Below are 12,697 nucleotides of genomic sequence, written 5' to 3'. Positions count from 1 at the left end.
AGCCTCACAGTTATTTTAACTACATAATGAAGGAGGTACTATGTGATCAAATTTGAATATGTTTCATTTCTTATGAAAATAAAAATGGATAGTAGCAATTTATGGCAAAGGTAAACTGTAGTTTTACCATTGGCTAAATCTACCAAAGAACTAATGATGCAGTAAGTGAACTGAAGATATAAATTGGAATAAAATTATCATTGAAAGTCTGTCTCCCAAATACGCACATTTACAGAATGCCAACATTTGGAAGCGTAATCTCCCTTTTAATAAAGGCCTAGAGAGTTAAACAATGCTCTTTCTTGCTTTCCCACAGAAGCACCAGATGTCAGTCAATTCACAGACTTCTGACAGTTTTCAGTGTTGGCTGGATTTCTGATGTTAGTTTTCATCTTAGTTATGACCCCTTTAGCATAAATAGTTCAGATGATGTTCTTTTTGATTAAAAACAAACTCATGTCTTCCACAGAGATATATATTTTCCACTTTTAACTTTAATTTACCATTGGTGGCCCAGCTAAGGGTTAGTTTGCACTTCATCATCTGTTAGTCTTACCTGAGTTTATTGCTCATTCTTGGATCATGTCTCTTGAACTTTGATGAGCCCTGTTTGTGAAATGTTATTTCATCTTCAGTTTCTCATAGAAAGCCTCTGAATGGGTCCTAGGGAGACAGCTCATCCAGCCATGCAAGCCTGGCCACCTGAATGTGACTCTCAGAACCCATGTAAAGATACTCAGTGTGTCACCAAGTCCTAGTAATTCCCGAACTCGAGAGACAGAGACAGGAAGGCACTTGGAACTTGCTCGCTAGCTATTCTAACGAAATGTGTGAGCTCCAGGCCAATGAGAAAACCTGCATCAAAGGAGATAGATGGCTCCTGACAAACTATATGTCAGGTTGCTCTCTAGCCTCCACACACACACACACACACACACACACACCTGCACACATTGCACACATTAACGCAGCCATTTAAAATAACAGGCAAAGGTTGTTGTTTTTTTGTTTGTTTGTTTGTTTTGTTTTGCTTATCTAAGGGGAAGAAGATATTGAACATCTACCCAACGAAAGCAGTAGCACTGTGCTGTGCCAGGACACTGAATGGGCCTCTAGTGTGCATCAAGGAAGACTTCAAGGTATGAGATTACACAGTGAGCTAACTATTGTGTGAGGAGGCTATAAGTAAGAGGGAGCTTAACTTGGCTGCTATTTTTGAGAAATCACGTGAAGACCATGGGAAATGGTGAAAGCAACTGTTTGCAGGCCAGAGAAGAGGATGATTGGACAAGGAAAGGGCTAAGAATCTGATTGAATACTTTGACTTTCTTAGCCAAAAGGATATACTAACTTAGAAGATAAAAGTTACAGATTTGCGACTTCAAAAATGTGACAAAATTCCACAGACTAATACACCAAAAAGAAACCAGGATATGTTTAAAAATGCAAAAGGTTATGCTGTGTGTTGTGTGCACTCCAATGATCCCAGGTCTAAGTGCATATAGGTAAAGGCCGAAAGACCAGAAGTTCAAGGTTATTCTGGAGTACATAGAGAGTACTACATGGCTGCCCTGGGCTCTATGGGACCTTACCTCAAACCATATTACACCTATGCTCTCAAAATAAACAAACTGGAGGCTCTAACTATCAATTCAATGGAAGATTTAACATCAGGTAAAGCAAGCAGATAATGAATTGATCTTAAGCGAAAAAGCTGCTTTCTCCATGAAATTCTCTACCTGCTGTCTCTTTCTTGGATCTCCTCCTTTTGTTCATTTTCTTTCTCCTTCTATGTTTTGGTCACCCCATGGTACAAGACTTTCCATCACTAATGCAACATGTCCCTCTTTTGTCTTCTTTTCTATCCCCTGGATTTTATCCTCATCCTCTTGATTTCCCATTCTTGCTTCTCAGTGTATTGCACATAGTTTCACACCTACTCATTAGCAGTTATTCATGATCCCCTAGTCCCAGTTCTTTCATGGCTGCTCATTGCCAAGAGTGCTAACTGCCTACTCAAAGATATCAGACCTCTAGTTGAACTTCCTGCAGGAAAGACCGCAGTGGCTCCACCAGAACTGGGTCTATCGTGGGGCACTTCCAAGGTGGCAGAGTCATTGACTTGCTCTGTGTTTGTCAGGCTCTCGGGGAGGGTTTAAGGAAGAACAGATTCTCTCTATGTGTGCCAAAAGCAGATGAAAAATAACCAATGTGTTAGAGCAGAGGAAATGTTCTCCAAGTTCAAAGAAGTAATTCAGTGTGAGAGGAAGCATTTTTTTTTTGCATCTCTTCTAAAGTGCTCAGAGAGTGTACATAATATGGCTTGCAAAGAATATAAAAAATTATAATAAACTCTTAACAGATAAAAAATAAAACAAAACAGCACTGTGAGAAAAATTTAGATCTACTGTGATTATTGTAGGAACTGATTCAGTTGAGTTTCAAAACAAACAGAAATAATAAGTCATTAGAAAGATGTAATATGTGCATATAAAATAATGTCAAAACGCGTATCAAAAAGCCCATTGACAGCAGAAAAAGAAAGCCACGCAGCAAACTGTCTCAAAGTGTTCAGTAACATGGGCAGTGAACATGGTGCACATGGTGTTTATTAGTGAGAGGGAAGCACACACGGCTGCTCTTCTGAGGCTGTTCCAAGACTTTCCTCTCTGTCAGAATCACTGACCAGGTGTTCGAAAGATAGAGGTGGCTGGGTACCACCCAAGACAAGTGGAGTCATCCTCCGGGAATTAGTAGTAGCCATGTGCCTCCATTATAAAATATCATTTAATTCATTAAATGTCTCTAGGGACCTAAGATAAAGATCAAGAATTAAGAGTGACTTTTATGAAGATAGAAGTTTCTATGCTGTATTTCTTTTATATCCTCCTGTTTCTGTCTCTGTCTGTCTTTCTGTCTCTCCTTCCTTCCCTCCTTGTCTCATCCCTAGTAAAGTAATGAGAATTTAACCTAGGGCCTGGTGTATATCGGGCAAGTTCTCTGCCACTAAGATCTATCTCCAGCTCTCTATATGGATTTTGACTAATTGACAGATAGTGATGGTTTAGGTACTTGCAACAAGTCAGTGAGAAGACGCACCCTATAGCACTGGGAACTCACTTGTGTGGCAGATTCTCACAGAGGCTGCCAAGTTCTGTGGCAACTTTCCCTCCTTTGCTGTTCTAAGTTATGTTTCTGTTCTCTTTCTTTGGTTTGCCTTGACACTCTTAGATATGCCATGCTATCTCCTACTTCCAACCTGCAGCATATTCTGCTCCATGTAACTGGAAGGGTAACATTCCTTCTCCTCAATGGCTTAGAGATCATTTTTAACTCATATTCTCTGTATCAGTTCAATCATAGATTTTCAGAGAGTCTCAGTCAGGTCATGGTCTTAGTTACTTTTCTATTGCTATGAAGAAATACAATGACCAAGGCCTCTTATAAAAGAAAGAATTTAACTGGAGACCTGCTTACAGTTTCAGAAGGTGAGTTCAGGATCATTGTGGTGAGGATCTTGGCAATATGCAGGCAGGCATGGCACTAGAGCAGTAGCTGAGAGCTTGCACTATATTACAAGTTGGAGGCATAGAGAGAAAGAGTAGGTATAGTATGGGTCTTTGAAACCTCAAATGAACCCTCAGTGACACATCTCCAACAAGACTATACCCCATAATCCTTCCTAAAGAGTCCCACCAAGTAGGGATCAAGTATTCTAATATATGAGTCATTTCATCTGAAATCACCCAGTCTACTGCTCTTCCCATCTGTATGGTGCTTATGTGATACACAAATCTGATCAATAAGAACAAGCTCGCCGAGAGCAGCATCCATACCTTTTTGTTATCAAGCAGCATTACAATGTTAGCTCAGGGGAAGCGTCCAGAATTAGGAATACAAACATGAAGGCACAGTAGAACAGCTCCTAAGTGAAACAAGAAGTACACCTTCCAGGTAAGAAGTCAGGCCCACAAGAACTTGGCAATCAGTTGGATGAACTCCATTACAGAAAGATACTCTGAGTTGGTGTCCTTGGAGATCCTTACAACTTCACTTGGTACCTTGAATTCTTTTCCATGATAATCTGAATATATCTTGCCTTTTTGTGGCTGCTTAGCCTGAAAATACTTGGATGGATTTTTTATCAAATTCCAAGGACATGTTTGGGATTATAAGAGCTAAATAGAGATTTCAAGGCATATGTGACAGAAATTCATCTAGTGGGGTTCTTGGGAACAATTCAACTGAGAAGCCAGTAATTCTCCAGAGAGACTAAAATTGAAACTCCAAAGCCATTCACATGGAGAGACATACCACATACTCTGAAAGGCTGTAGATAGGAACAACAAGGATGAGGCTCATATGTGAATCTAAAGAAAGTCTGTAGAGTATGGAATCCAGATTTCTGTGCCTCACGTGGGCTGCTCTGGAACTGAGTTCTGTTTTACTTCTGTGTATATATGTAGCAGGGTCTGTGCATACACGTACATTCCTGCAGTTGTGAAGGCCATAGTCTGATGTCAAGTGTCTTTGTCAGTTGCTATTCTGGTTAGTGTCACACACCTAGATGTATCTGAGAAGTCAGCCTTTTAACTGAGAAAATGCCTCCATCAGATTGGCATCTAGGCCCAGCCATGGGACACTTTCTTGATTAATCCTTCATGTGGGAGGGACTAGCTCCCTGGGGTCAGTGTTAGCTATGGTAGCAACTTTGGGCAGATGCTTCTTGATTGTACAAGAAAGCAGGCTGAGCAAGTGATGGGAGACAGGTCAGGAAGCAGTAGTTCTCTGTGGCTTCTGCTTCAGTTCCTGCCTCCAGGTTCCTGCCCTGACTTCCCTCAGAGATGGGATATGGCCTGAAAGCTGTAAGATGAGACACATTCTTTCCTCTTTAAGTTGCTTTTGGTCCTGGTGTTTTATCACAACCATAGGCATCTAACTAAGACAATTGGGCTCTACCTTATCTTTTAAGACAAGGTCTCTCGTTGAACCTGACGCTATCTGGCAAAACTGGTTAGCTAAGCATTCCCACCAATCCTCCTGTCTTCACCTCCATAGTTCTGGGGTCACTGCTACTCAGGGACAGGCCCAGGGTTTTCCATAGATACTGAAGATGTGAACCCAGTTCCTTGCGCTTTGCACAGTAAGCACATTACCAACTCAGCCATCTCCCCACTGACTTGGATTTTCATAAGAGGTGGCGACATAGTTATTGGAGTGTCCACAGCAGTTCCCACGTGCAATAACAATGATAGGGCTACAAAGAGAACTAAGCTAATTTCTCATCTAAAGAGGGCCATGCCTTTGCCATCTGCCCTGATTTTTTTACAGCAAAAAACCAAACCAAGCCAAACAAAGCAACATATATGTCATTGCTTAATTGCAAACTGAAATGCTAGAGAATTCTATGGAGTGAAACTGGGAAACACTCCCATCGTTTGGCTATTGCTGTGGGAATAAACAGACTTGACAATTTTATGTGTATACATTTTCCTTTTATACACACACACACACATATACAAGTCCATACATACATACCCCACTGTGAACACCCTGTCACTTTAACTTTTGTGGAAGACTAAATGGTCTATTTTTAATTTAAAAAACACATCTTAGAACTTATAATCAAGATAAAAGCATGGATTTTTCTATCAGGAAGCATGAAAAAAGAGTTGCTTTAAAAAGCTACCAACCCACCGTGTCTTCGCTATAGGATTTATAATCAGCACCACAGTAAGGGAGATGCGATGGTTTCCTTTCACTTTAGTAAGTGCTGTAGGATTGATTAAAGGTTCTCTAAATAATTAACTCTTTCCATATGGTTGCATTTTAAATGCATCGTGTTTACAGTGCATTTCATGGGTCACTGGCCCTTGGCAATAGCCCCCTTAAACTCTCAGAGCAAATTTATGCAGTTAGATGACTGACGCTGAAGGAATAAAACTATGGCTCAGAGAGGGTAGGTGACTTGACTGAGGATACACAGTGAGGAAACAGAAGATGCAGGGATCGGACCTAGAGCTGAGGAAACAGAAGAGTCAGGCCTGGAGCTGCTGAGTTAAATTCAGATCCTTTCCTGTACAGCTGTGTAGTGACCGCCCATTCTATTGTGACCACTGCACCCAGGAAGCATAGCTAGGTGATTTTGATGCAGTTTTGATTTTATCTAACTGGAATATAAATTTAAAGCAGTAGTATAATAAATATCTTTTCTACAATAAAAGATGTAGCAAGATTTTATCGAAAGGACCCAGATGTAGCTGTCTCTTGTGAGACTATGCCGGGGTCTAGCAAACACAGAAGTGGATGCTCACAGTCAGCTAATGGATGGATCACAGGGCTCCCAATGGAGGAGCTAGAGAAAGTACCCAAGGAGCTAAAGGGATCTGCAACCCTATAGGTGGAACAACATTATGAACTAACCAGTACCCCGGAGCTCTTGACTCTAGCTGCATATGTATCAAAAGATGGCCTAGTCGGCCATCACTGGAAAGAGAGGCCCATTGGACACGCAAACTTTATATGCCCCAGTACAGGGGAACGCCAGGGCCAAAAAGGGGGAGTGGGTGGGTAGGGGAGTGGGGGTGGGTGGGTATGGGGGACTTTGGGTATAGCATTGGAAATGTAAATGAGCTAAATACCTAATAAAAAATGGAAAAAAAAGATGTATTGTTTCATTCAAACTGCAATTAAATTTTGTTGTTTTAGAAATTTAGTGCCAGAACACAGATACACTGAGAGTCTCAAATACACAGGATTTTAAAGAGTTTGCATAATTCTGTATAAACTCAAAAGTACTCATTAATAAAATCTGCATTGTGTGTTGCAGTAATATTTTAATCAATACCATTTTAAATAAAATGTACATTTATAGTTTTCTATTTCTTACAGTGTGGTTACATGATTTTTAGAATTAAATGTAGAATGGATGTTTCCTTATAGTGGGCAGTACAAGTCTGAGGTACCTTGTCTCATTGTTTCTGGGCCTCTGGGAGAGCTGTGCCTGCAGCGTATTGTAAAGGGAAGACTTGTTCCTCTTACTGCATAATTAGATAACTCAGAATATTCTGAAAATCTTCCCTGAGATAAAGACAATCCCAAGCAAGCAGCAACTGGAGCTGATTCCTTCACTGCCTTCACTGCCGAGAGTACAAGTCCACAACGTTCAGAGCATATTTTCCTCCAAATGAAGAAAATCCCTACATCTTAATCGATCAGCTTCATGGAGATATTCTCTGTGCTCTGATCAAAGTCTGTTCTTTGTGTGTTTTGACAAGATTTCCCCTTTCTCTGTGACCTCGTTCATCAGGAAGCTTTAGGGAGCAGTCCCCAGGTGTGCCTCAAAATGAAATGAAAAAGACCTTTCTCACCACACTTCACAACGGTTTTCCTCCCAAGTCTCTAAACACGGTCCTCTCTCCATCAGCTTCCATTCTCACAGAGAGAACTAAGGTGCCGACCATGAATGAGAGCAAGGATTCGCCGAGTGATTAAGCACCAGATCAAGGCACACTGCTAAGGCTCAAGGCTCATAGAGGCTCATGGTGAAGATTCCACTATTAATAATAGCTATTATTAGTTTCTCTAGTGTCAGTTATCTAGAAAGAAGATCTGAGCCTTTGTCTATATGAACTTTTTAATGTTTCTACTTTCATAGGCCCTCAAGATGCTGGCACGGGTTCATCGAGCAAAGATGGTCTCTGTCAGAAGCCAAAGATGAGGGTGTTACTGCTGCACACGTTCAGAAGGGGTGTTTTGTCTTTGGGTGAGGGTCTGCGACTTTATTATTCAAACTACCCCATCACTTTGGCTTACAGAGTAGTGAAACTTCTGGCGAACCTTTTCAGTCTTATGCTATAGTAGTTTATGCAAACCAGGGTATTAAACACACACACACACACACACACACACACAGAGAGAGAGAGAGAGAGAGAGAGAGAGAGAGAGAGAGAGAGAGCCATCCTTCTTTCTATACGCAGAATTTAAAGATGGCACAAGAATGCCAATGTAGATTTTGGGAATTCAGAAGAAATCAGTAAGAAATAGTCAATGAACTGCTTCTTCAGCTAACCTGCAAACGAGAGTAGGGAAGTTCCTAGGGGTTTTTCTTCTTCCAGCAGCCCACAGAAGATCAAGAAGAGAGCTGAAAGATTAAGAAAACATTTACATGAACTTAATTCCTGTGTACATCAGAATCCCAAGAGCTCTGAACCGGTTTAGAGATGTGCATTGACAAGCAAAAGGTCAGGGTGAGAAACCATGGAGAGATGACAGAGAAATGAGGGTACACACTTTTTTAAAGCTCCAGGTAAATTAAGGCTGAATATGCAGACTTCTATGTGCACAGATGAGCTAATGTGGTACAAACACACTCGGTCGGGTATTTTCAGTCTGCAACATTTGATGTAACATATTTAGAAGAAAAGAAAATTAATGCATTTGGGTTAGGAGAAAAGATAATGAGTGATGAGAAATGAATGAAAAAATAAATATACCTTTTTTCCAGGAACATGGGTTGCTGGGTATATGACTGTGAATGTTTTGCTAAAATAGATCAGAGTCCTATTATTACTGCTGGCCTATTGTCAACTTGACAGCAGCTTAGAAGAGGGAACCTGATTGAGAAAAGGTCCCAATATGATTGCTTGGTAAGCAAATCTGATTTGCAAACTTTATATGCCCCAGTACAGGGGAACGCCAGGGCCAAAAAGTGGGAGTGGGTGAGTAGGGGAGTGGGGGGGAGGGTATGCGGGACTTTTGGGATAGCATTGGAAATGTAAATGAGGAAAATACCTAATAAAAATATTATAAAAAAAGATATTTTTTTCATTAATGATTCATGTGGGATGGTTCAGCTCACTGGATGTGGAATAAGCCCTGGGCAGTGGTTACTGAGAGCATAGAAAGAAGGTCTAGTGAGCCATAAGGAGCAAGCCAGTAAGCAGTTTCCTGCATGGTCTTCACTTCTGCTCCTGCTTGTAGGTTCCTACCTTGAATTCTTGCTTCAGCTTCCTTTGGTGATGGATTATGACCTAAATGTGATAAGCTGAAACAAACCATTTTCCCAAGATGCATTTGGCCATAGTACTTTATCAGAACAACAAAACCTTAATCTAGGACACTTACAAATCTTCAAGTCCAGGAAATTATAATAGTTGTTTGCTTAAGACCCTAGAGATGTTTTCCACATCAAGTACCTCAATTCTCTGATCTCAGGTCCCTCACTCTTCCTCTTATTTCTTGGTGGCTTTTCCTCTAAGTAGAATGGCTTGATAAAGCCTTGTCCAATATACAGTATCCACCTTATTGAGAAAAAAATGTAACTAAATTATTGAATTAGCATATCATTTCAAATCTATTCAAGTGAACGGCCATCTCTTCTAAAAAGTAATCTGCATAAACCCAAGTTCTTCCTAATTCACATCACTCAAGAACAGTTTTTTTTTAATATTTTTTATTATTATGTATTTTCCTCAATTACATTTAGAATGCTATCCCAAAAGTCCCCCATACACTCCTCCCCACTTCCCTACCCACCCATTCCCATTTTTTGGTCCTGGCATTCCCCTGTACTGGGGCATATAAAGTTTGCGTGTCCAATGGGCCTCTCTTTCCAGTGATGGCCGACTAGGCCATCTTTTGATACATATGCAGCTAGAGTCAAGAGCTCTGGGGTACTGGTTAGTTCATAATGTTGTTGCACCTACAGGGTTGCAGATCTCTTTAGCTCCTTGGATACTTTCTCTAGCCCCTCCATTGGGGGCCCTGTGCTCCATCCAATAGCTGACTGTGAGCATCCACTTATGTGTAAGAACAGTTTTTGCTACCTCATATTTTATCTTAGGGCTCTGTTCTCTTCTGCATTGGATTAAAATGATCTCATTCATGAAACTTCCTTCTATGTCTTTATGGAGATGCCTTAATGCTTGGTACTGTATTGCACCAGCACTAAACGGTAGGGAAGTGCCTTTTCTGTTATGTCAGCCAAACTTCTCTAAACACATAGATTCTCACCTGGAAGAAAAATACGGATTAAATGTGATATGTGGTTTTTTTCTTAATATACTACTATAATTTTCTCATAATAATGTATTGTTTAAAATGCCCCATATTCCTTTTGGGGAAAATGGACAGGGTGTCTCCATCCTGTGCTACTTGAATGTGCATATCTTGCTCTGGCTCTACTTCCCCCTTCACATGATGACGTATTTCCATAGAAATATTCGACTAATAGAACTTAAAGTGGCTCACTATACATGCCATGGGGCAGACAGATCCATGGCTACCATAGTATTAAGTTCTTGCCTTAGGCGAGGATTCAACCATAAATTTTGTTGTTGTTGTTTTTAAATAACATTACCCACCTTGTTGTGTTTCTGTGATGTTTAAATGAGACCATAGCTGTAAAGGGCTTAGAAACCACTGACCATATAAAGAGTATTCTATACATGAAATACAAAACATCCTGCCCCAAAGCACCTTGTAGATTCACTTAGTTAATTATTTATAGCTATACTACTTTGTATATAAGGGTAGACATCATTGTACGGAAAAGGAACCTGGCTGTATAATATCTTCCATCCTACTGATGCCACAGAGAAAACCCCAAGACGAGCTAGCATTTCTTCAACCCAGCAACCTCATACTGAGGTTGTCATTTCTACACTATTACCAATGAGGTAGATAAAGATAGCATTTCTTTAAAATTTCACGAGCCAGATTCAGCTTCATCCTTTCACATGTAACATTTTTATTTGACACTTAACCATGATCCTATGACTGTTCTTTACTATGTTGCATATGAAAAAAAATCAGAGAGAAAATGAAGATACAAGTTTAGTAGAGTAGAACCAAGCACTCAAGAGTAGCTAGCTAGTAAACGGAGTGTCAGTTAGATCTTGAGGGAAAAATGGTTTATTTCAGAATAAAAAAGAGTTAAATTATAGAAAGCATTTTAAAAATATGTCTATTTGTAGCTGATAACATGAGTAATTTCTTCTTTAAATTATTTCCCACATGCAGATTAAAGGTTACAAATTAACAGTTAAACACATTAGACAAAAGCATCTCTTATAATGCACCAATATAGATATCAATTAAATCATAAATTAGATATACCTTTTGACTTATACGAAAATAAGAGAATTACTACACTATTATAGAGTTTTAAACTACTGGGTCATCAAGTAATTAGGAACCTGTCAAAGCTTGTTATGTTATCGTGTCTCGGTTACTGTTCAGAATATTGCTTGCTGCTTCTGGCCTGAATGAGATGTAGTTAACATGCAGCTTCAGTCAACAAGGGTTCAAAGGGGACAATTTAATTATGACTCTGTAACTTCTTAATTTTCAATTATTATGACACAGGGGAACTGCCCTTGAGAGAGGGCAGTTAAAAGACATTTTCACTCACAGAAAATGGTAGAAATAGATGAATTTGAATAAGAATATTTACTATTATGTATTTTTAAAGGTTGAAGTAAGACAATAGAATCTGAAATGTACAGAAGGCATATGGACATACACGCATGTGGGCACACACACACACCGATTTTATATGACAGCATTGAAGAACATTGTCAGTTCTATAAACCACTCCTTTCAGTGCTGTGTGATATTACACACTTCCCTTTTAAGGAAAAAAAATAATATAGAAAAGGAGGGGTTAAATTAAACAAAAAGGAGTTTTTCTATGAGCACCATTTCTCAGAAAATAGTGTATAAAATAATTCAAAGGAGCTACTATATAAAACATCCCAAATTATGTATTTTGTTTTGCCATAGTACTAGAGTTCAATGGAATAGTCTCTGGCTTATCTTCACATTATGCAGAAAAGTCCTCACAGGGAGTCAGTACACAGGATATTCTAGCTGTACCATTTGTTTGCTTTGGGCAATCTGTCCACTCATTCTAAAACGTATTTACTCCCTTGTACATGGTTTGAGTTGAAGGAATGCATAGACCAGTGGATTTCCTGTGATAAATGAAATCCTTCAAACTTAACCAGGGCCAAATTGAGGGCTTCCATTTGCTTCTCAAAATACTTTGCTTTTCTACTGCTCCATCTGAGCTGAGAGTATACACCATCAGTCACCCAGATGCTCACATCCAGAAGCAAGGACATGTGGGTGATTCCTTTTCCTGCTTCATCTCCCACATTCTAGTCACCTGAAAAGTTTGAAGGCTCAACTTCTGAACCTAGAGACCACTGTACTCTTCCACATTTTCACAAATGCTTCCCAAATCTTACAAGGGATCATTTCTCACCCGCAGTGCTGCCTCGGAATATCCCAGTGTTCTGCTTGTTTCCACCTTATTCCTATCTTATTCCTTTATCATGGTAGTGGATATGCATTCTGTGATAACTCATTGAGGTGAAATTTATGATGTGGGGTTTCTATTTTAATAAATATTAAACATTGTTCATTATTCATATCACTGTCAAATATAAGTAGTTTGTGCCAACTTTTGTCACAGGACACTCTGGTACATTTCCATGGCTCTCCCACAAATACTAAAACTAGTTTCTGAAAGCACGTATCTCTAACTGTGAAGAATATGCAACAGGGCATCTGCAAACAAGCATACATTTAATTGTAAAGAACACACACCACACACCTGCAGTCTGAAGTGGAGAGTGTTTCTGGCCCAGAATTAAGAAGATATTTTAAAATAGGACAAATAAAACAGCAAACA

The 12,697-nt window shown here is 39.7% G+C and overlaps 1 protein-coding gene across 2 annotated transcripts in view; it reads right to left on the bottom strand.

Moving 5' to 3' along the window:
- The window catches only part of Tafa1 (TAFA chemokine like family member 1), a 544,051-nt gene that overhangs the window by 242,665 nt on the left and 288,689 nt on the right, over positions 1-12,697 (bottom strand). Inside the window, exon 2 of one of the 2 annotated variants that reach the window (XM_017321638.2) lies at positions 8,072-8,143. The exons of the other annotated variant lie outside the window; for it this stretch is intronic. Coding sequence (XP_017177127.1) covers positions 8,072-8,143 — 72 coding nt within the window. The remainder of the gene's footprint in view (positions 1-8,071; positions 8,144-12,697) is intronic. 2 annotated transcript variants of the gene reach the window in all.

This window comes from Mus musculus, chromosome 6, assembly GCF_000001635.26.
Source record: "Mus musculus strain C57BL/6J chromosome 6, GRCm38.p6 C57BL/6J".
Lineage (NCBI taxonomy): Eukaryota > Metazoa > Chordata > Mammalia > Rodentia > Muridae > Mus > Mus musculus.
This window is presented reverse-complemented; position numbering and strand designations above follow the sequence as displayed.